Genomic DNA, 25,092 nt, shown 5'->3' with positions numbered 1-25,092 from the left:
CCCCTACTTTATGGGGCAATTGTGAATGAAGTTGTTCATACTCCTTGGTTTTGGAGCTTAACCTCTCCACTAGCTTTCACAATCAAATTAATGGGAAAATCAAGTAGGTGAACCACTTGATGACTACTCGAGGCACTTTATGAGTGCCAACCAAAGGGATTGTGAAGCTCCTTAGGAGTGGCGTAATTTTCCTAGAATTGGGAAAGAAGTGAGTCCACAGGGAAGAGCTCGTTTGAGGTGGTGACTGGACAATAATCGCAACTTTTATGCTTGTTACCTATGTCATGACCCTGAAGATCCCCAAGGATAGAGTAGGAAATATAATAGTACTTAGCTTACATCCATTACCATATTTTGTAATTTCTTTTCTTTTTTCTGTTATAGAAATTTGTTTTGGCTATAAGCAGTTATAGTCACTGTTGTAACTGCACATGGGTGCATGTGCAATGCTGTGAGGCTATATAAGCCACAACTAGAGAGGATGAAAGGGCATGTTGTTAAATGGTAATTGAAATTCTCATTTCTCTCTACATTTCTCTCCAATCTCCCTCCCGTTTCTATTTGTTACTCTCCCTCTTTCTACTGATTTCTTCCCCCTCCTTCAATTTTGATTTCTTCCCCAATTCCTATCACAACCCTAATTAACTCTAGGGATGTGACAACCTACTACAAGGGGAAGAGCTCAAGAACCTACCATATGGCTAACTCTTGGTAGAAGAGGGCACATGAGTTGGATCCTACATTAACAAGGCCGCAAAAAAGATGAAATATTGGGTGGATAAGAAGTAATGACCGGTTACTAATGCATGGGGGACAAAGTAATGGTCAAGCTTATACTCCAATAGTTTACGGCCATCAAGGAGGAAAAGGGGTTGGTGCCAAAGCATGGAGGCCCATATCCAGTGGTATAAAAAATTAAGGCTTCCTACAAACTTAAATTACCACCTACAATAAGGATGCATCTATCTTCTATGCAAGACTAATGAAACCTTATCATGTGGATGAGGAAAACCTTGGGTAGCCTATGCCTAAGAGGGCACCACCTACTGTGACTAAGGCCCCATTTGGCATTGAGTTACAAAAAATGAGGTGAGGTGAGGTGGTTGAATTACAAAAATCTGTTTGCTAAATTTATCAAGTTGAATTTGGTTAAAATGTTAAATGACTAAAAAGGACATATAACTAGTTGGAATTAGAATTTATATAATTTATTTTAAAAGGGAAAAATTGGAATAAATGGTGAGTTTTGTGTTTTCAAACTCAACCTCACCAAAATGGTGAGGTTAAGTTCAAGCCATCAAACTCAACACAATTGAGTTGAGTTGGAAAGGTTGGAATATTACCACATGCTCATATTACTGATTTTGGCATCGAACTCACCTCAACGTGGCTATGAACTCAATGCCAAATAGGGCCCAAGTCTTTCAACAAAGAAATGAAGGTGCTGCCAGACCAGGTTGTGTGAAAGATAGGGGTTTTGTGACCCAATACTTAATCAAGTGGAAGGGCTTGTCGAAGAGCGAAGCCAACTAGGAGGCAATAGAGGACTTTGTGGCAATTTGGAGACCAGTTATTGTGCTACGAGGAAGTGACAAGGAGGGCATTGTTAATTTAAGTTAGGAGAGTGTCACCCCGCCAGTTTTGATGCCCAAAGTGAAAGAAGCAAGGATGAGAAAGTATCACCCAAAAAGATGGGGAGATTAATAAGGATGTTACCCATATAATTAAGGCAAGATGGTTTAAATGGAAAATTATCCAGCCTTTTACATCATAGTAAGATTCCATTAAAGCTAAAAGAAAATTTTTATAAGAGAGCTATAAGATCAGCTTTGTTGCATGCGCTATGGTACAACAAATTGGGTAGTAAAGCACCATCATGTGCAAAATATGAGCATAATAAATATGAGAATGCTAAGATAACAGTGTGGGTATGGCCATACAGGAAAAGAAAAAATTAGAAATAGGATAAGATGGTTTAGTTATGTGAGAAGAAAACCAATAAAGACTCTTGTGAGGTGAATGGATGGAATGGAGCAAGTATTTAGCCAAAAAAAAAAAAAATGTAGAGGAAGAACAAACAAACAAAAACTTGGAGGGGGAGGCCTGATATTAGCTATAAGGTCCTCCAAAAGATAAGGATGGAAATGACTAGAGAGCTAGAATTTATGTAACCAACCACAAAAAGTGAGTAAAGGTATGTTGTTATCTATAAAAAGGTTTAAGGATGCAAAAGGACTGTAACAACAAATCCTACACTGAGCAAATTGCCAATTTGATATTTCCAAATGTCAACGAAGTTAACAAGGCTGTTTTTTTTTATTTTATTTAACTATTTAATGAATGCATGAAATTTAGAACATGGAAATGCACTGAAAGTCTACCCTTCAATGTTATGTTGTATTAACTAAGATACATTCAACATGGTTGTAAGACTTAACCTTAGAAATTGATTGACAGAACTAAACTCTTCAATTAGAAAATTAAATAGAAACTAACATGCTCCATTAATTCAATTATCTTACTGAAATGACACACATGCAGATTGGAAAGAGGGTGCAGACTCATGCAACACACAGATGATGGTGTGCCAGTAACAGTTTCATTCAACATTAATGAAATTTCTCACTTCACAGGATATTGCTTACTCTAAGGGCAGCGTCCCTGTTGCCAGGAGGGGCTGTTGGCAAGATTACAGTATCCACATTAATGGCTTGCACAATTCCTTTATCTTGCAGTCTCTCTGATACTGTGGCAGCTAACTCAACTCCGGAGTAACCACAACCCACAACAGCAATGCAAATTGGCAAGTCCTTAGCAAAGTATTGGCGCTCCAATGTTCTTAACTTTTCTTCCACTTTCTGCACACAGGACCACCAATATGAAAAGATAACTGAGGATGCTCATCTTAGTTACCAAATATATCATTAAGTAGATGAATAGTTTGCATGCGGTCAATTACTAACACATGCATCTTCCAAGGTAGAGAATGGCAATGCAAATTCTGCTGCACCAGGTACAACATCAACTTTAGCTTCAGCACCCAAAGCGAGTACCAACCTGACTGCCCAGGTCCCAAAACACAAAATCAGCAGACAGATGAACTGCATGTGAATGCAATCATGTGGACTGTACCATAGAGATTCAGAAACATAAAGCATGCCTTCTGCGAGTTGTAATTGGAATTTTTATATACTTTAGGGTTAGGGTTTAAGGCAACATTGAAAACTTTCTGCTCTGATGCAAAAAATTAGAGGTTGATTTCAATGTTAAAAGTTATACCAGTCATACTCAAGAAGGAGGCCACTCTCCAGGTGCACATATCCTCCACATGTAGATCCCATAGGTGGATTCACTCCCCTATGGTCAAAGGGTTGTAAGAGTTTCACCCTATCTTGGAAAAATTGGACACCAGTGTTCGCAAGCAAATCTGAGAAACGTGGCGCTATTTCCCACATATCAACTTCTGTAGAAAAAGAAAAATAAATAAACAAAAACACACACAAGGTTCATAAGATCATCAAGTAATTACAATACCTCTTATAAAATACATACCTCTAGATAAAAGTTCATATAACATTGGTTTGAAAACAAAACGTTCAGACTGGTCAACAAGAAGTACCTGTTCCAGTTTAAACAAGTGTTCAGTTGCTGAGTGAAAAACTTGAAGGCTTGTGGCCACAGTTATGGAATAAAAATTATCAACATGATGTCCATTCTTTCTACTTTGTTCAACTTTCTCAGTTGTTTCTTCGCTTTTACAGTAGCCCACCCCACCCCCAAAAATCTCTCTCTCTCTCTCTCTCTCTCTCTCTCTCTCTCTACTTTGTATTGGAAGGAGCATTAAGGTTTGTAGGTCCCTACTGTTATCTTTCATTTTAGAGAATAAGGGACTGATGACCAGTCAACTGGTATGTCTTGAAATCAATTTGAAACGAAAAAAGAACTCAGATGTAAATGTTTTCAATATCTTGAAGCATAATTAAAATAACTGAAAGTTACTTACAAAGAAAAAGGTGAACTTTAGAAATTCTTTAATACAGTAGATTTTCAAGTATTTACAATGAGGTAGCAAGACACAACAAACAGCATTACATGGAAATCTATATTATTTCAGGCAGTGGACTCCAATTGTTTGAATCAAGTATTCTTCTGCAATTACTGGAATGCTTGGGGATATGAGACCTTGAACAGTATAGATAAGTTCCAGTTGCACCGAAAGTCTAACCTCGACCCTCAAAAGTACTCCCTCTCTTCCCAAGTAAAGAAGGAATTTATCCACACATGAAGTTGAGAAAAGGTCCAGCCAACCATAAATTAGGAAGTCAATATAAAAATGAATCCAATTACACACATAATTTGAACTTTAAGGTTAACAAAAACATTATAAGTTAAAACTAATAAAGAAAAAAATTGTGCTGTCCAAAAACCCAATCAAGAACCTTGCACCAAGCAATTGAAATATGTACAACTCACTTTGGAAGCTAAAAAGGACTAGCACTACAAGCTTGTAATGTGAAAATGAATCTCAAAGGAAATCAGTCTAGTCTATACTGAATCATAATATACCCTTGATTTTAAATTCTGGAATTTAGACTTCCTGCATTTGTAGTGGGAAACACAGTCGGGTCTCCAAAAAAGTCAGATTCAGCAATTCCCCACACAGATATCTTACATTTTCCAAGAGCTGCCCCCCCCCCCCCCCAAAACAAGAATTGGGAATGATGGGCTTAGTAACTTCAGCTCCTTCCAATGAAGAGCCATTAATCATCAAACAATCATCAGATGACTAATCATCCTCTGGAGAAGATGGGTAAGTTTGAAGCCTATAAACATATCTCTCATTTGTCCTCTGGCCAATGAAAGATGAGACAAGCCACTTCCAGGGATAACTTACAACTACCCCTAGAATAAAAAAGAAATGAGAGTCTTATGCCTCCAAGCAAGTGGAATGATTGAACCAAACTAGGACCACTTCTCGCTTTACATGTTCATGCACCAAAATGTCAAATTACTGGGACCAATGGACATAAAATCTCATCCCTGCTCATCTAACAAATGATGAAGTAATTTAAGAAGAAGAACACACCAGTGGAGTTGATAGGTGCAAGTGATTAAGTTCACAAAGAAAAGAATAATAAACATATAGCTTACCTGAGGTTTCTTGTCATCAGGCCACACAAGGGATTCTAATCTTAAAGCAGTATATAAACCTCCAAAGCCTCCACCTAATATGCATACCCTTGGTCTCTGTAAGAAAAAACTACCCATTAGTTACTTATATTGTGTTGTCAACAATATATTTGTAGGTTGCATAAGATTGTAAACACAAACACTGCTGAACAAAGTAATCTGCTTCAATTAAGGAACAAAGCATGAACAACAAAAAAGGGGAAGAGAAAGGCTCCCATCTAGGGAAATATAAAAATACAATAATCTACAAATGTACATCCAAGTACATGCATTAAAGAGAAAGGCATTAGCAGATTGACTGTTTAGCACAACACATGGGGAACTTAACGAGTACAAACAATTAAGTTTACTGTCAGTCTTGATATTGCAGTTTATACTCCATTTGTTATGGTTATAATGTTTATACACAATAATTTCTTTTTCTTTTTCTTTTTCTAAGTTCAATTCTGGTTGGGAAGAGAGGGATCCTGGTTGCAAAAGAATTGTAACAGCATTTTGATTGTGGTTTATGGGCCTTCGGATTTGACAGCCAGAAATCAGGTATGGCTGGAAATTCAGCAATTCACGACCTGTTTGGTTTTTCCTTGTGGCTTTTTTGGTGATTTTAATGAAATTTTGTGATGTGACAAGAGGAGAAGTGGGGTGGGCTCAGCTGCGGGGCACTCTGGTCTTTTCCAGTTTCATCAATTTCTCCACTCTTTTTGATATTCTGTTGTTGGGTCACAGATTTACATGGACAAATGCAACGGCTGCAAGTAAGTTGGACAGATTTTTGGTTTCCTCTGAATGGCTCTCTTACTTTCTGTCACGAACCTGCTGCTGCTACTTTTAAATTTTTGCTTTTAGCCTAGTTAATTTTCTGTTACATTGTAATTGCTTATTTCCGTTAGAATATTTCCACTCCAGCTAGCATTCGGTTAGGTGTCAGGCCACGTGTAAGGCCTGAGGAAAAGACAAAGGAATTTGTTAGGGAATAGGACTGAGGTAATCGGTTGTAACCGCTAAAGGACAAGTTCCCAATACCCTTAATAGAAGATCTCCTGGATAAACTACACAATGCAACCATATTCTCCAAGCTGGATCTTTGATCCGGTTACCACCAGATCAAGATGAAGCCTGAAGACACCCATAAGACTGCTTTTAGAACCCATCATGGGCACTTCGAGTTCCCCACCCACTGGTGACTCTTTCCTGGGTTAAAGTCGTGGGCACTATCAAGGGGGCTCTCAGATCATACTCCTTTATTTTTTGATTCAGACCCAGTTAACTGGGGTCCGTGGCCTATTCATTTTTTTTGGATTTCTGGTTGCAGCTTCCAGGTGTTATGATCATGATAAGGAACTGGTTGTATTATGTGGGAGGTAACATGTCCAGTCCCCTTTGTATTGTGACTAAACTAAGACACCTGAAAATTCTTCTTAAGGAATGGAACAAATGGCATGTGGGAAATCTGGAAATGGCAACTGACAGGTTGGAAGCTGTATAGGATGATGGAAATTGAGCAGGGATCAGCATCTTTGGCAGTTATGGAAAGTAGAAGGTCCTTATGGGGGGGAGCTTGTGAGGATGCTTAAATTAAAGGAATCCTATTGGAGGCAGGATTTCAGGATAAAATGGATCGAGGAAGGTGACAGGAACATGAAATTTTTCATATTTCTCCTTCATCAAGAAACAGAAGAAATTATATTGGGGCTTTTCATTATAGTCATTCTTTATTGACTGGGCCGAATCTAATTAAGAAAAGTACTGTGACTTCCCTTCGAGAGCATTATCGAAAAAGGGGGGAGATAGGCCTTCCATGGCAGGTCTTAGCTTCATAAGCTTGCAGTCTGCCTCAATGCAATCTCTTCAGGTTCCATTTTCCTTGGATGAGGATAAGGGGGCTGTTTGGGGTTGTGATGGCAGTAAAGCCCCAGGACCAGATGGGTTCAATTTTAACTTTCATAAGAAATTTTGGCCTCAATTTCTCATTTTTATGTGCATGGTAGATTGCCAAACTGTATTAAAGCTTCTTTTTTGACATGTATTCCCCAAAAGGAGAGCCCCTCTAAGCTAAAGGATTTTCACCCTATTTCTTTGATCAGGGGATTACAAAAGATTATTTCTAAAATGTTGGTTGGCAGGCTGCAATCAATTATTCAATAAGTTATTGGAGATTCACAGAGTGTTTTTATTAAAGGCCGGCAGATTTTGGATGGGGTCTTGGTGGCAAATGAGCTGATTGACATAACAAGAAAGAAGGGAAAGACATTGATCTTGTTTAAATTGGATTTTGAAAAGGCTTTTGACAGTGTGGATTGGGTTTATTTGAAGGAAATCAAGAGAATTATGGGCTTTGGACAGAAGTGGATCACTTGGGTGTTCCAGTGTGTTGAGGAAAACATCAGAGTTTTGGCAAGCAGAGCCATTGCTGATTCCTTTACTATGGATAGGGATTTGAAGCAGGGAGATCATCTACTCATCTCTTCTATATATTCTCAGAGCTGAGGGGTTAAAAAGTTTAATTGGCCAGGCTCAATGCTCCAGGTTGTTAAAGGGATGAAGATTGGGTCTCGTGGGTTGGTAATTTCTCATCTCCAATTTGTGGATGATGCTTTGATTTTCTGTCCTGGCAATATGAAATATCTTCAGAATTTGAAGAGAATTTTAATCTGTTTCAAAATTGATTTCTGGGTTAAAGATAAATTTCAGCAAAAGTGCTCTAATGGGATTAACATGGAAGAGAATTGGTTGAGGGAAGCAGCTGTTTTGTTGAATTGCAAGTTGGGTAATCCCTTTATCTTAGGCTCCCACTTGGTGCAAGTCCCAGGCACATCTCTACTTGTGCCCGTCTCATTCGGAAGGTTAACAGGAAGTTGGCTTTTTGGAAGGCTATGTCTCTCTCGATAGCTGGAAGATTGGCTTTGTTTAAGGTGGTATTATCTAATCTCCCAGTCTAATATTTATCCATTTTTAAGCTTCCTAAAGGAGTGGTGTCAAAGCTGGTAAAATGTCAAAGCCTCAGGTGTATTGGGCTTACAGGAGAGTTGATTTTAGCAGATTAGCAGATTAATTGAGTAGTTAGCAGCAGTTATTTCTGTATTTCAGTTGATTAGTTGCAGGACAGTTGTACATTTTCAGTTACATGTAACTGACAACTGAATATAGAGTAGCTATATAAAGCTACTAAAGATTGTATTGAAGCTATTGAGAACAAAGAAAACTGAATTCCTTTCTCTCTCTTCAATTTTCTCCTAATTTCTCTGTTTTTCTCCTTCTTCTTCCCTCTTTCTCTCTTGTTCTCATTTCTGTCCTTAAACAAACCCTAGGTCAAGATTGGATCCTGACAATTTGGTATCAAAGCAGCCGATTCTCAATTTGCTGTTATTCGAAGTTGAGTAGAACCGGAATTCTTGGAAGGAGACCATGGCAGAAGGGACGAGAATGAAGTAGCTAGAGGCGCAGATGATCAGCCTGCAGGTGAGACTGGAAACAATGGAGACAGGTCTGTGCCAGACTAAGGAAGGATTGAATTGGAATCAATAAGCAATTCAATCTTTAGAGAAGAAGTTAGATGCATCTATGGATGGTTTGGCAAAAAGGTTAGATGGATTTTCTCAAAGCTACCATAGGTTAGCATTCTGGTGGATTTTCCACCAAGAGATAATGTTGAACCAATCATAACAGGTAATGGATCTCTTCCTAATACCTCTAGGTTACCTGTTAACGATTCTGAGAATCAGATTGGTAGTTTTCGTAGAATCACAACCATACTCCTTTGCCAAAGTCGGAAATACTAACATTTGACAGACATAATCCTAGATTGTGGATCAGGCAATGTCAAAAGTTTTTCCAATTCTATAAGGTGCCTGAAAATCAAAAGGTAAATCTAGCTTCAGCTTATCTTAATGATGCGGCCAATACCTGGTTTCAAGGCTAGTTAAGCTGAAGGAGGATTATAATTGGAGAGAATTTGTAGAAGAATTTTATGAAAGATTTGGTGATTGGAATATGACTGATGTCATTGAGGAATTTAATAAATTGAAACAGCAATGATCTATACTAGATTATCAGATTAAGTTTGAAGAATTAAAATCTTTGATGATAGTGGAAAATCCTACATTAACAGAAGCTTATTTTGTCTCTGGCTTTACTAGTGGATTGAATGAGGAGTTAAGGCGTACTGTAAAAATGTTGCAGCCTGTGACAGGAAAGCAGGCAGCCGAGAAGGCTAAACTGTGAGAATTAACAGTAGACGCCATCTTTAAGAAGCATCAGATTCCTTACAAAGGAAATAATTCTGGAGTCAACAGTCTTTGAATAATTCTTGGGTTAATATCCAAGGGGTGACTAAGGGAAATTCCTATCCTAGGTCTCCTCAAGGTCCTAGTGTGGTGAAACTCTCCACTTTAGAACAGAGAAGACAGCTAGGTCTGTGCTATAAATGTGGAGAGAAATGTAGCCCTGGACATCAATGTAAGAGGCAGTTGTTGAGAATAGAAAGCTTGGATGAAGAAGAAGAAATCTTAGAAGAGGCAGAAATGGCTGCTAAGAGTGTATCGGGGAATGAAGATGGAGAAATTTCTCTGCATGCACTGAAAGGTCACCCTACTAATAAGATTATAAAAGTGGAAGGATTAGTTTGGAATAGAAATTTGATGGTATTGATGTTGGTGCATGCAGAAGTATAGTGGTTTTAAAAATAAAACTTTTGAGAGAACCACAAATGTTGGATAATATTGCAGAGCTGCAGCTTTTTTTTTTTTTACTAAATCTGATATGGCTTCTCATTTCTTTTCTCTTTATATATAGCCAAACAACCATAAAGGCTAATCAAGGCATTTACAGCAGCTTTGGAATACAAAAAGATTCCTAGAGAATTAATGCTATAAATGCAATATTGGAAAACAAAAAGACTACTATAAAGCCTTCTTAATACTTTAAATGTTGTGTATTTAAATGCTTCTAGAAACCACTTTAGATGCTCCTTGATATGCTGAAAATCATAAATTATCTCAGAAATTCCCCTCTTAATTTGTGATTTTCAATTGAGCTTTGAACTTCTTGAACTTTTCTAAACTGATTGCCTTGGTGAGCATGTCTACTGGCTACTCATTTGTACTCACAAACTTCAGTTGAATTTTACCCTTCTATACTAAATCTCGAATGTAGTTATGTCTGAGTTCAATATGCTTAGTCCTGGCGTGAAAAACAGGGTTTTTCATCATAGCAATAGCAGACATATTATCACAACAAATTATCGTAGGCACCTCTTGCTTCTGGACTAGGTCAGCAAGCAACTTTCTCAACCAAACAGCTTCACAAGCTGCTTCCACAGCTGTAGTGTACTCGGCCTCTGCTGATGATAATGCAACAGTTTGTTGCTTCCTTGAACTCTACAAAATAATGTTACTTCCCAAGAGAAACACAAAAGCCGAAGTGCTCTTTCTATCTTCCAAGGATTCTGCCCAGTCACTGTCAGTGAATCCATTTAAAAAATACTCTGATTCTTTATTTTACCTGAGTCCAAGTTTCTTGGTTCCATTAAGATATCTCATCACCCTTTTCACTGCAGAATAATGCAATGTGCTCGGGCTACTCATGAATCTGGATAGCATACTTACGACCTGCATAATATCTAGCCTAGTGTGGGTCAAATATAACAAGGAACCAATCAGACTTCTATACAGCCATTCATCTACCTTCTTGGATCCATCATCAACCTTCAGATTCTCAATCTATGCCATAGGAGTGGATACAGATTTCGAATTCAGCATCTGAAACTTTCTCAGAATATCAAGGGTGTATTTTTCTTGGGAAATGAAAATTTCCCCTTTTCCTTGCTTCACCTGTATGCCAAGAAAATACGTCATAACACCCAAATCAGTCATTTCGAATTCATGCATCATTGACTGCTTAAAATCAGCAAGTAACTTCAGGTTATTTCCCATGTAGATCAGACCATCTACATATAAACATATCACCATAAAATTCTGTCCACTCCATTTCACATAAAGTGATGGCTCATTCGGACTTCTATGGAAACCACTTCGCTGAAAATAGGAATCTATCATGTTGTTCCAAGCTCTAGGAGCTTGTTTAAGGCCATGTAAAGCCTTCCTCAGCCTGTAAACTTTTTCTTCTTTACCCTTCAGGTCATAGCCTGGAGGCTGCTCCACATAGACTTCCTTTTCAAGCTCTCCATTAAGGAAAGATGACTTCACATCCAGCTGATAAACCTGCAGCTCTAATTGGGCTGCTATGGCCAGTACCATTCTGATAGTTTCAATGCGTGCCACTGGTGCAAAAGTTTCATTAAAATCCACACCGGGCTGCTAGACATAACCTTTTGCAACAAGTCTTGCTTTATTTTTTTGCATGCTTCCATCTTCATTGTACTTGGTCTTAAAGACCCATTTCAAGCCAATCACTTCCTTTCCTTTAGGAAGGTTGTCGCGCACACACACACGCTGATACCACTGAAAGCCTTTAGACCCAACAACAGAGACAAAATGGGAAATGAAAAACACAAACAGTAAACGCACAAATGATAGGAAAGGAAAAATAACACGAGAGATTTACCGTGGTTCACCCAAATGGGTTACATCCACGTTGAGCTCTGGCAAAGGAGAGCTCACTGCACTATCGGAGTAAAAATAGGGTTTACAATACTTACAACATATAAACCTCACAACCACTCTATTTACACAGACTGGTTCACTAACAAAATCACCTCAAAACCATATACAAGAGGAAGATCAGAGGCTTACCCTATTGAACCAGAGAGAAGAACGAGAAGGAGCCAGAGAGTCTGAAACAACAAAATGAGAAAAACCCTTGAACCCCTTAGCGTCTACTCACCCTCTCTCTCAATCTCTGATCATTACAAATCCCGATGCACAGTGAATAAATAAGGGTCGCACGATGCAAAAGAATGGCTGGGATTATAGCAGATAAAAGGCAGCATCGACGGTCCAGATTGCGCACAAGGACAAGGCATTCGGCACGATCGAGAGAAGGACAACCGGGCGGTTGCCAAGCTGCCCTCCGCTGCCACGTGGCAGCGGTTGCAGCTGACCCTCCTGCCCGGCTCCTTTAATTGAAACAGTGTCGTTGAATGCTTCATAACCAACAATGGTCAACCAGCTCCCATGTTCTATTCTTTTCTATTATTGCAATCTCTTCATCCATTGCCTTCAGCCACTAGTCTTCTTTTACTGCTTCTTCAAATTTATGTGTCTCACAAGAAAAAAGAGCAAATTCTGCATTTTTATTATTTGAATAACTCCTGAAACCACCATACCTTTCAGGAGGTCTTTTAATTCTACCTGATCTTCTTAAATTAGGGGCTGGAGATGAAGATTCTACTGAACTTGTGGCTCCAAAACCTGAAATCTGTCTTCTAGAAGTACTTCCAGCTTCTGTATTTGCTAGATTTTGTGTCTGATATGCCTCTTCAGTCTCTATACTTTCTGCAGAACCAGAGTCAATCACTTTAATTGAGGTTTGAGAGCTGGAACTCTATTGCCCCACGGCCATTTCATCAAATATAACATCTCTTGCAACAATCAACTTGTTAGTTTGGGGATTTAACAATCTATATCCCTTGGATTCATCACTATATCCAACAAATAACAACCTTTCTCCTTTTTCATCAAACTTATCCTTGTTAGGAGATTTATTCAAGGAATAAGCAGGGCAACCAAATACTTTCAAATTACTTACATTTGGTTTTCTCCCACTCCATGCTTCATAGGGAGTTTTATTCCAAACTGATTTTGTAGGGGAACGATTCAAGATATAAGCTGTTGTGTCACAGCTTCAGCCCATAAGCTGTTAGGCAGTCCTTTTCCTTTTAGCATGCTTCTAGCCATCTCCACAATCGTTCTATTCCTTCTTTCAGCCACTCCATTCTGTTGTGGGTTGCAACTTACTGTAAGCTGCCTTTGTATCCCTTCTTTCCTGCAATACTCCATGAATGGGTGGTATACGAACTCACCCCCCCTCCCCCCCGATCAGTCCTCAAAGTCTTTATTTTATATCCACTTTGCCTTTCTACAAGAGCCTTAAACTCAAGAAATACAGAAAAGGCATCTGATTTTGCATGGATAAAATAAAGCGAAATCATCCAACTATAATCATCAACAAACAACAAGAAATATCTCTTATTACCAAGAGAGGGGGTTCTTGTTGGGCCGAATATATCAGCATGTACTAACTCCAGCGGTGCTTTGGCTCTCCATGCTGTTTTTGGAAATGGAAGATGATGCATTTTCCCAAAAATACAGCCTTCGCATACTTGATCTTTCTGCTCAATTCAGGGAAGTCCCTTCACCATCTCCTTTTGCTGCAAAAGCTGAAGTCCCCTCTGATGTAGGTGTCCATACTGCAAGTGCCAAAGTAGGGATTCCTCAATGCTTTCTCCATTGAGAGCAATGTCATTAGAATATGACATTGCAAGTGGAAACACCTTGTTTTTGGTCATTTCAAGTTTTGCCATGACCATATTCTTCTTTTTGTCAATAACCTTGCACTCATTGTTATCAAAATGAATTTGATAACCCTTTTGAACAAGCAGTTCAACACTTAAGAGATTGTGAGCCAAATTTAGAACGTAAAGTACATCATGAATCTACCTTTTCTCTCCCGATTTAGTATGGATAGCAATGACTCCATTGCCCTTAATTCTTTCTACCTTGCCATCTCCAAGGATGACAGAATTTAAGACATTCTCATCAATCTCCACAAAGAGCTCATTGTTCCCTGTCATGTGATTACTGCACCCTCTATCTAGGAACCATACTTTGTCCTCCTTGCTTTCTGTACTTAAACAGGTGTAAAAAACCTATTCTTCATTATTCTCCTTAGAGAAATTGGCCCCAGATTTCTCAGCGTTTTGATGCCAGCAATCCCCTTGAGAGTGGTTAGGGATTCGACACTTTTTGCATTTGTGGTAACAATCAGCAGCTACGTGATTGGTCTTCTTGCAAATGATTCAATAAGGGCCTTGGTTGTTCTGTTTTTGAGGTTGAAAGACTCTTCCACGTCCATGGCCTTTTCCATGGCCTCTACCTTGACTTTCTGGGACTCTTCCCTGCTGAAATTAGCCTCCATTCTTCTCTTGATCCTTCCTTTTTAGATTCACCTTAGATTGAAAAGCTTGCTCCAAGGACTGACTTGAAGACTTCTTGATCCTTTCTTCATGTGCTTCCAAAGAACCGTTGAGATCAAACATAGTGATCTTTGATAAGTCTTTGGATTCTTCGATGGCAGCTGCTGCATGATCAAATTTAGGAGGTAAACTCCTAAGAATCTTCTCCACAACCTTCTTTTCGTCTATTTGATCTCCATAGCCTCTGATTTGATTCACAATCTCAAAAACCCTTGAAAATAACTCCTTTATTGATTCGGAATCCTTCATGGATAAGGTGTCAAAACTTTTCCAAAGTGACTGCAACCTTATGGAAACAACCTTGTTGTTACCTTGGAACTCCTCCCTCAATGTTTCCCAAGCAACTTTGGCCTTTGTGATACCATAGATGCGAGGGTAGATGGACTTGCTTATGCCTTGATGTAGATATATCAAGGCTAGGGCGTTCTTCTTTGTATTCTTCTTGTATTGGGTTTGATTCTCTGCAGTCCAAGCTATATTCGAGCCTGCAGCTGGTGGTTCTTCATAATCCTCTTCAATCAATTCCCACAAATCTTGAGAGATGACGAAGAACATCGTTTGATCACTCCAATATCTATAGTTTTCACCCTCAAAGATGGGAACCTGGCTTTGAGAGTAGGAGAACATAGTGCTTGATGTAGATGGAGGATTTGAGGCCATTTTGAAACTGGAATTGGGATGTTGGCTCTGATACCAAAATTTGTTGGTGCATGTAGAAGTATAGTGGTTTTAAAAATAAAACTTTTGAAAGAACCACAAATGCTGGATAATATTGCAAAGTTGCAGTTTTTTTTTTATTTCACTAAATCTGATATGGTTACTCATTTCTTTTCTCTTTATATAGAGCCAAACAACCATAAAGGCTAATCAAGGCATTTACAGCAGCTTTGGAATACAAAAAGATTCCTAGAGAATTAATGCCATAAAGGCTATATTGGAAAACAAAAAGACTCTACTATAAAGCCTTTCTTAATACTTTAAATGTTGTGTATTTAAATGCTTCTAGAAACCACTTTAGATGTTCCTTGATATGTTGAAAATCATAAATTATCTCACAATTGATCGATAGTGGCAACACTTATAGCTTCTTGGATAAGAACACTGCCAAGGAATTGCACTGCAAGGTGAAAACTACTTTTCCCTTGTCAGTAACAGTGGCTAATGGGAACAAGATGTACAAGAAGTCAAGATGTGTGGATTTCAGATGGAAGATGCAAGGGCATGAATTTATTGCTGACTTGCGGATTCTCAAACTAGGGGGCTGTGACATTGTGTTGGGAGTGCACTGAGAGGACAATTAGCCCCATTTTCTTTGATTTTAATAAACTTGAGGTGACATTTGAAATAGAAGGGAAGAAGTTGACTCTTATTGGCAGCAGATGGGAACTTGTAAACTAATTTCAGGGAAGAAACTACAGAAATTCCTCAGAAATAAAATAAGTCAAGTGGCTTAGCTGTTTTCTATACAAGCTATGGGAAGCACAAGGATTTGAAGTTACAGAAAATCTGACCAGTGGATTTCCATGGCAGACTATTCAGTGGCAGCCTGCAATGTTGCACTTCCGTCCTTCCCAGAGATTGCAGCTGCCATCCAACACTAACATACATCCAGTCTTCCATGTTCTTTACTTACGAAGACAATTGGTCCACAGGATCTATCTAGCTTTGCCTTACCTCCTATTGAAGATGATAATCAGGTTGAGAAAGAAGCAACCCTTGGGAGTTGCTGCGGGACCTGCTCACCCAATTCCCTCAAGCTGCCCAGTTTCTTTAATTTCCAGAGGACAATAAAATTCTAAAGGAGGGGGAAAATGTCAAGACCTCAGGTGTATTGGGCTTACAGGAGAGTTGATTGCAGCAGATTAATTGAGTAGTTAGCAGCTATTATTTCTGTTATTTCCATTGATTAGTTGAAATGATTAGTTCCAGAACAGTTGTACATTTTCAGTTACATGTAACTGACAACTGAATATAGAGTAGCTATATAAAGCTACTCAAGACCGTATTGAAGCTGTTGAGAAATAAGAAAACTGAATTCCTTTCTCTCTCTTCCACCCTCTCCCTAATTTCTCTCTGTTTTTCTCCCTCTTCTTCTCTCTTTCTCTCTCATTCTCATTTCTGTCCTTAAACAAACCCTAGCTGTTGAGAAATAAGAAATTTCTTTTGGGAGGGTCCAGTGAGGGGAAGAAGCCATCCCTTGTCTCATGTGATCAGGTGGAGTTAAGCAGGAAGTTAGGTGGTCTCGGGGTGGGTTCTATCCTCAGTAAAACAATGTTTTGTTATCTAAATGGTAGTGGAGACTTCTTGAGGGGATGGTTATTTGTGGTGCTATGTTATTATGGACAAGTATAATATCACTCCCTCTTGACATCTCCATCTAATTCTTCCCATCATTTTAGCACAGTTTGGAAGGATATTTCTGCAGCTTGTCTTGACCCTTCGGAGGTTAGAACTGTGGCTGAAAGCAGTAGTAAGTTTTGTGTTGGAAACGGGACCGGTGCAATTTTGCCAAGATAACTAGTTGGGACTGCCCATGGTAAAGGAGAGGTTTCCAAGACTAGTTCTGATTTTGGAGGATAAAGGTCGTTGAATTTCTAATGTGGGCTCTTGGTCAGGTTCTGTGTGGGTTTGGAATCTGCATTGGAGACGCTCTTTATTCCAGTGGGAGTCAGTACACTTGGAAGATCTTATGCAGCTAATCTCTTCTCAGTCTTTCAGTATTAACTCTGAAGACACAATCTCCTGGTCTTTGATGGCAAGTGGTGACTTCTCCATCAGATCTTTATGCCTACAATTTGAAGCTAATGCTGTTCTCAACAGGGGTATTCAATCATTGCGGCCTGTTAATAATATTTGGATTACTCTTGCTCTATCTAAAGCGGAAATTTTTACTTGGCTACTTCTGTTAAACAGGATCAACATAAACGTGAATTTAGCAAGGATAGGATTCTTCGGGGCTGATAACATTGCCTGCCCTTTTTGTGCTTTGAGTGAAGGATCGGTGGATCATTTATTCCTTCTATGAGAGGTAAGTTGGAACTGCTGGTGCAAGATTTTCCGGTGGTGGGGGTTATGTTGGGTTGCTCAGATCTATTTTGGACCTGTTAGACCAGTGGGGAAGCTTTGTCTATGGGAAAAAAATTAAAAAGTTGTGGTTCTCCATTTTGTTTAGTATTTTATGGACTATATGGTTGGAAAGGAATAGAGTGGTGTTTGATAATGGTTTAGTACCTGCCTCGGATCTGTCCACGTTTGCCATTACATGCCTCATCTATTGGATACAAGCTTGGGACCGCTCATTTCCATATTCCTGCTCTCTGCTTCTTATAAGTGTGGATCTGTTACAGTTTTGGAAGTAGCAGTGGATCTGATCCAGTTTCACATGGCAGATCTGGGATTCAGCTTCAGAAGGGTCTCAGTTTAGCTTCTAATTCTTCAGCTTTGATTGTGGTTGTGGGATTCATATTCTGGTCTTGTTTTGAATACTTTTGGTAGTGTTTTGTGGTATTGTTGTCTGGATAATTTATTGGTTATAATAGTCCTCATATTATTTGCATTAATAAAATCCTACCTTCTTTCAAAAAAAAAAATTGAAAACTGTTATTGCATAATGTTCTTCCTGATGCATTGTATTGCTTGAAAGCAGTGAAAAATGAGCTATGGCCATTACATTGATGCTTGAATGTAGTGTAAAATGTATATGGATTCTCACATATTCATGGATAGATGCAACTAAAAAAATTAAACCAATGCCAAAGAGTAAGGATTAGATCATGGAGCATTAGAACTCTGACAAGAAGCTCTATGGAAGTAGTGGACTTGATGATTTGGAAAAGAGTTAACTGAATTTGATGATTTGACAAGAAGCTCCATTCCTAGTATGATTCTTCAAGAGATGAGATGTGTTCGAAAAGGCTAAAATGTTAACTGAATTTGGATAAAACTTTGGTACTCAAGGAAAAATCATACTAGGAATGGAGAGGGGATTATTATAGATAAGAATTTAAAAGATAAAGCAGTAAATTGAAAGAGGTTTGGAGACAAGATTATTGCAGCTAAAATTATTCTAGGAGAAGAGACTTGGAAAATTATTAGTACATATGCAACAAAAGTTAGGTTAGGAGAAGAGATGAAGGCAAAATTTTGAAATGACTTAGAGAGGTCGTTAAGAAATGCCTAAAGTAGAGAAGATCACTATAGAAGGTAACTTAAATGGTCATGTGGGCAGCAAAGTAAATAAGTAGCACAAAGGTTAGGCCTTTGGAGAAGAAATAATGAGGGCAAAGCTATTTTGGAATGGCTTATCAACAACTTTCCTGAATAAACTACTTTCTTAATAGGCGAGAATCTTGATGCTTATACCAAGAGACTACCTAACCACTTAAGGATTTTTTTCATTATCCTTAAATCGAAAAGAATGTTGAACGAGTGGAGAAAGAGCACTTTAGTGCCTCTTTACAACAATAAAGAAAATGTTTAATCTTGTGAAAGTTATAAAGGGTTCTATATAATGAGCCACATTATGAAATTTAGGGGGGGAGGGGGGTAATTGAGCATTGGTTAAAGAAAAACTAATGACCCTGAAAACTAATTTGGTTTTATTCATGGTAAGCTACTTACTTACTAAGGCTTCTAATAAAAAGGTCAAGATATTAAAAAAAATGCATAAGGTATTTATAGGCTTGGAAGAAGCTTGTGACAGAGTCTAAAGAAATCTTGTGGAAGATTTTGATTTTGAAGAAGAAAGGAACGTGGATTACTTATATACATGTTGCTAAGGATATGATCATGCAAAAATGTGTGTCAGGACTTGGTAGAGATGATACTAGGGCTTTTTATCTTAGAATTAGATTACGTCAAGGATCTACAATAAGCACTTACCTCTTTATTCTTGAAATGGATGGACTCATAAAGCACATAAAAAAAGTAGTGTTTTGGTGTTGTTTGCAAACAATATTGGATTGATAAGTGAGACAAAAGGTATGAATATTAAAGTTAAATTATGGAAAAACACCTTAAGGGGCATTTGACAGAGCTTTCAGTTTTTAGTTTCTTTTTCAGTTTTTGCTTTTCAATTTTTTGTGTTCGGTTTTTATTTGCTTTTATAAAAAATAAAAACTCAGTCCATTGTTTGATAAAGCTGTTAATTTTCAAATTTTTGAAAATAAAAAATGAACAATTGAACATGTTGTTTGATTTTAAGAAAGTCAGTTTATTTTGCATTATTATATATATATATATATAATTCACACATAGTTATCGAGTTCCCTCCTAGCCCACTAGAACTGTAATCTGGATCATGCTTTCTTGAATTGTGGTTCTTTTGCATCCTATGATTGTGAGGAACACTATCTAGGTCCCCAAGAATGGGATCCCAACCAATGCATGGAATCAATTAAAACAATTTAAAACTAGGGAAGAAACTAAAAGCCAGAATAATTTTCAAAAAAAATTAGAAAAAAGATAGCTTAGCTAGCTCACCTTCTTATATATTGTATTGCATTTTGAATTATATTCAAACCTGACTTTCTTTGTATAGGATTCTTCAATGCATAAGTTGTAGAAGAACATAAAAAGAAATTCAAAACAAAACAAAATAAACCAGCTTCTAGAATAGCAAGGTATCAATCCAACTAATTTGATCTAAGTACAACTTAAAATAATAAACCAATTAAGCCTATCCTCTTCGTACCACAAAATTGCCATGCTAATATAACCTGTACATGATCCCATACCATGACTAAACGTAGCACATTTCTGGTAACTATAAATTTATTTTTTTCTATTTTAAAATTTTCATTTTGTTTATAAAAATAGTATTACTTATAATTTTTAATTAAAAAATTAAACAAGAAAGAAAAAGAGAGAAAAAAAAGTTGTATAAGAAGAAATTCACTACAGTAACCTCCTCAAATCTGAAACCATAAAACAAGAAATCTCCTCACATTTAAAAAGACCTCCTACCATCCACCTACAGTAATCAAACAAGAAACCCAAAAAGAAAATAAAAGAAAAATAGATACAAAAACTACCAAATCTGAATGAGATCTAAAAAAGAAAATCATCTATGGTAACCTCCTAACATTTTTGGAGCTGCAACTGGAAATTGAATATGAAGCAGGATAAGAAGGAAGTTGATAGTGAAAGAGGATGAATAAGACATGAGATGAAGATGGGAGTTAACAAGGTCTTTTAGAGAAGCCAATAGGGAATGTCTACAAAGAAAGGAATTGGCACTGGTTACGGTCGATGAAAAGGAGATTTGGGATAAGGCCAACAATTTTTAGCGATGCCATCAGTGAAGTCGAATTCCAAAATATATGGGTGTCATGACAACAATGAGTAGCATAGAAAGTTAGGTGTGAGGGGATGAGAAAAGAACACAAATAAAATGAACAACCAAAAGTGAACACAAGGTTTTAGGAATATTCGAAATTCTTAAAATTTTGAAATGAACAGAGGTAACCAAACGTTGTTTCAGTTTTTGTTTTCAAAATTTTAAAACTGAAAATGAAAGTTCAATCAAACAGGCCCTTTGAAATCCAAAGTTTTTAAATTGAGCAAGTCTAAAACTACACATAATAGAAAGCTCAACAAAAATAAACGTGAGGATGATTTTGTGGAGACTTGGAGATCAAGTTATTCTTAAAAAAATAGTTTAGATATCTTACTTCAATTGTTAAAAGGAAAAAAAAAAAACAAGATAACGTAGGATGTTGCTCATAGAATCAAGGTATGATGCTTCAAGTGGACAAGTGTGTAGTATTTTATGAAATCATTAAATTCTTATAAATCTAAAAGGAAAATATGATCGGACAATTATAAAACCATTTTTGTTGCATGACTCAAAATATTAGATGGTTAAGTATCAACATTTATAAAATATGAGGAGATAAGGATATTACAATAGATGTATACCCATATAAAGAAAGATAAAATAAGAAATAAGATCACATGTATTAAAGTTGGCACCTATTGAGGATAAGATGCAGGAGAGACAATTAAGATGGTTTGAACACTTGAGAAGAAGACCGATAGATACACTCATGAAGCGAATGGATGAAATGCAGAAAATTTGTAGCAAAATATATAAAAGAAGACCCAAAGAAACTTGGTGGAAAATCTTTAAACTGACATATGATATGATGGCTATACAAAGGATATGACCATAGAAAAAGATGGCTAAAGGTCTAGACTTCATATAGCCCAGCCCAACATATCAAGCATTCCACTATGTGGGGTCGACTATAAATTTAGATATCCATTCATTTCTATCCATTTCGTTTTCTTCAATAATTTCCCACCTACTTATATCAAACCTAAGTGTCTCCTTTCAAGTTTTTTTGGTCTTCCACTACCTATTTTGCTAACTACTTCTTCCATGCAATCAAATCTCCTCATGAGAGCCTCTATTGGTCTTCTTCTCATATGACCAAACCATCTTAATCATGTATGTTATCTTTAATAGGAGTCACTTTGACCTTATTACAAAAACTTGTTTTTTAGTTTTATCTTTTCTTGCATGGTCGCACATCAATCTTAGCATGCTGATCCCTATCATACTCATATTTCACATATGTTGGTACTTTACTGCCCAACATTTTGTGCCATACAACAAAGTTGGTCGTATAGTTGTCCTATAAAATTTTCCTTTTATCTTTAGTTGAATCTTACCATCACAAAACACCAAATGCACTTTTCCATTTTAACCAAGCCACCTTAATTTTATGAGTAACATCTTCATCAATCTCCATATCTTTTTGGATGATTAATCAAAGATATCTAAATTGGCCTTTTCTTGGTACAATTTGATCTTCAATTTTTTTTTTTTTGGTTGGGAATCTTCAAATTTTATCAAAACATCATCCATACTTGTATTCTTACTAAACTTACATTCCTTTAGATTCAAAAGTGTTCCTCCATAATTCAAGCTTAATATTCATGCCTTCTTTTGTCATATCCACTAACACTGTGCCATCTGCAAATGGGATACACCATAGCAGCTCTGCTTGAACATGTTTAGTGAGTTCATCTATTACTAGGGCAAATACGTAAGAACTTAATACAGATCCTTAATGTAATCATATCAAAATTAGAAGAGCCTCAATATCTCCTCCACAAGTTCTAAACTTGTTTCTGCTCCATGATACACATCTTTAAAAATTTGTATAAGCAAGTTGGACTCCTTTCCTCTTTAAGAAAACCCCCCAGAAGACTTCTCTAGGCACTTTATAATTCCATTTCATTAGATAACTCATGGAAATAAGTGAAAATTTCTTATAATTCCACTTTATTAGATAACTATGAAATGATAAAGAGCTATATTTAATTTATTTCCTTGTTTCTATAATGGACCACGACAGAGGGGGTACATTTTGCCACTATGTTTCAAGGACTTGTCATAATCTTATAAAAAAAACAAAAATGAAATAGAAGTCGCTGCTTCTTGGTCAAAAACTTATTCTAGCATCATTCAATAGGCCTTGACAAATTTTAATAGTTTTTAGATTCAACTTGGTTATAGATAAACTAATGAATTATCCTGAATCTAACTTCTGCTTGGTAAGGAAACCAATAACAGTGCAATGCATAGCAGGGAATAGCCTTATTTAGCCTACCAATTTTTCACTCTAATCAATGAGGAAAGAGAATCAGTTCTATAAAATAATTCATTTAATTCTTAACCCATGAGACACAGATATCCAAATGCAAATAGGAAAGGGTACAATACACTCAACATGATGATTCTCAGACAACCAGTAACAACCAAGCAATATTAGAACTCTATTTTTCATTTACTGAAATTGTATTGGAAAAGTAAAATTTCAACACTTTTAAATGAGTATTCCAACCTTTGTTTCTTTTAACTCTCCCAACGACCACCTAGAACTTCTCTAGGCCACATTCTTTACTAGTACAAACTTTGATGCCAGAATTCTCCACCATCATCATGAATGTCAGACCAATTAACACTTAATGAACCATGTAGATTAATAAGTATTTGGTCCATCCCACAATATTTAACCACAAGGAACACCATTTAAAACCTGAACCTGTGCCACTAAACCTTAAAAAAACAAATTATTGTCCACTATGTGTTAAAACAGCCCTTGTAATCAACTTAATAGGGTGAGTCATGAACATAGACCAAACACTGTACAATATAGATAGGGCAGCAAAACATGGCACTACTTTCAAGCAGTTGTGTACAAGGGCCTTTCCAAATCCATAAGCCTTGAAGAATTCAAGTCACCGTCAGAAATCCCAATTGATTGCTTGAAAAGAAAGACACGTCAACGTAATCTAATTGATCCACTGGATAGGATAGCTCTTTCAGTACCCATGGTTTAGTGGCATTCCATATTTGCTGTAGTACATTGGCTATTGAAGTCTAGAATTTGACTCGATTGCAATTTAACTACCGGTCTCTATGTTGTAAATTACATTGGGCATGTTAAGCATTTAAAAAAAAATGAATATTTCATATTGATATATTTCTCATATAGCGTATGCCTCCAATCAATTCACCAGAAGCAGAGAAAGAATGGAGCCAGAAGCACATTGCATAGCAACAATTTGAGGGGCATTCCAACAAACAGAACGCTTCCCTCCTTAATAATTTGCTACAAAACCAAACCGTTAGTCAAGACAATTTTCAGATTTCTGCATCAGTTTTTAGTTGTACGTAAACCTAGTACCAAAAGCTCACGTATTATATTTTCCCAGTAAATGTAATTGTTGAACTCATCAAACAAAATAACGAATCAACTATATTAGCATAATTTTCCAAAAGTAATACTGAATGTGACCTAAGAATAGTTCAATCAATCTCAACCTTCTTATCCGGCCAAGCGTAAGGCCGCGGTGCCCTTTCGCCTTCGGCCACATCCGCTGTTGCTCCATTCGTTCCTGCTGCGCCCGAAACAAGAAGTCGCAATCCGCTCCTGCGGAAACCTCCGAGCAACAATGAATTTACTCCGAATTTAGTCAAAGAACACGGCATAAACAGTTTGCCCCATTGCTTCAAACCTACTGAAGACCCTGTACAGAACCAATACAAATATGGCAATCCAATTGTTTTACTCGTAATTCTACTGACAGGAAAAAGAGTAGATTTCCTACTGAATAGAAGAGAACTCACGGTTGAATAATGGTGGCCGCGGTGCAGGGGCAAACGACGTAGCGCGCGCCATTGGAGAGAGAGAGAGAAGGAAGGGGGGTGGGGGGCGCTGTTGCTGCTTTTACGTGGCTCTATCGGTTCCACGCTTTTGAAGAGGTGTGGACTGGGTTGAGAAGATAGACCGGATCAGGTTGTTCGACCGGATAGACGAAGCCGGGACCCGGAAGAGGCGGCTGTCAATCCTGGCCTTCATTAGTACTGCTTCGATAAACCGTGCGACCATGAACAATTCAAATATCAGTCCGGATTGAAAATTGAGTCGGATTGAATCAAAATAATTAGCCTGGTTCGAAATTGAGCTTATTCTTCTTTAGTCTTCAATCCGTGATTTGGATTGTTTCGGTCGTGTCCAGCCTTGATTGGGACCGAAAACCAGTTATGTATGTGCCATATATATTATTGTTAGTATCCAGCAGTGCATACTGCATATTCTGCAACATTTATACGCACTACGCATTGCTGATACATACAGCAACAACAATACGTACATATTGTTGCATGTATACAGTGGTATATATACTACACTAGCTACTGTCTATAGTTAACATGTAGTAGAACTCGACCAAAACAA

At 37.5% G+C, this 25,092-nt stretch overlaps 1 protein-coding gene across 1 annotated transcript in view; it reads right to left on the bottom strand.

Moving 5' to 3' along the window:
- LOC127800706 (alternative NAD(P)H-ubiquinone oxidoreductase C1, chloroplastic/mitochondrial) overlaps positions 1–24,831 on the bottom strand; it is a 37,380-nt gene extending 12,549 nt beyond the window's left edge. The window contains exons 1-7 of the mRNA XM_052335481.1: positions 24,483–24,831; positions 24,177–24,382; positions 5,152–5,247; positions 3,553–3,619; positions 3,280–3,463; positions 2,964–3,057; positions 2,646–2,858 (exon numbers count right to left, since the gene is read on the bottom strand). Coding sequence (XP_052191441.1) covers positions 2,646–2,858; positions 2,964–3,057; positions 3,280–3,463; positions 3,553–3,619; positions 5,152–5,247; positions 24,177–24,382; positions 24,483–24,534 — 912 coding nt within the window. The 5' untranslated portion in view covers positions 24,535–24,831. The remainder of the gene's footprint in view (positions 1–2,645; positions 2,859–2,963; positions 3,058–3,279; positions 3,464–3,552; positions 3,620–5,151; positions 5,248–24,176; positions 24,383–24,482) is intronic.
- Between the last annotated feature and the right edge of the window lie 261 nt (positions 24,832–25,092).

The sequence above is a fragment of the Diospyros lotus genome, chromosome 4 (genome assembly GCF_014633365.1).
Source record: "Diospyros lotus cultivar Yz01 chromosome 4, ASM1463336v1, whole genome shotgun sequence".
In the NCBI taxonomy this organism is placed as follows: Eukaryota; Viridiplantae; Streptophyta; class Magnoliopsida; order Ericales; family Ebenaceae; genus Diospyros; species Diospyros lotus.
The sequence above is the reverse complement of the archived record's forward strand: the minus strand, read 5'-3'. Positions and strand labels throughout refer to the sequence as shown.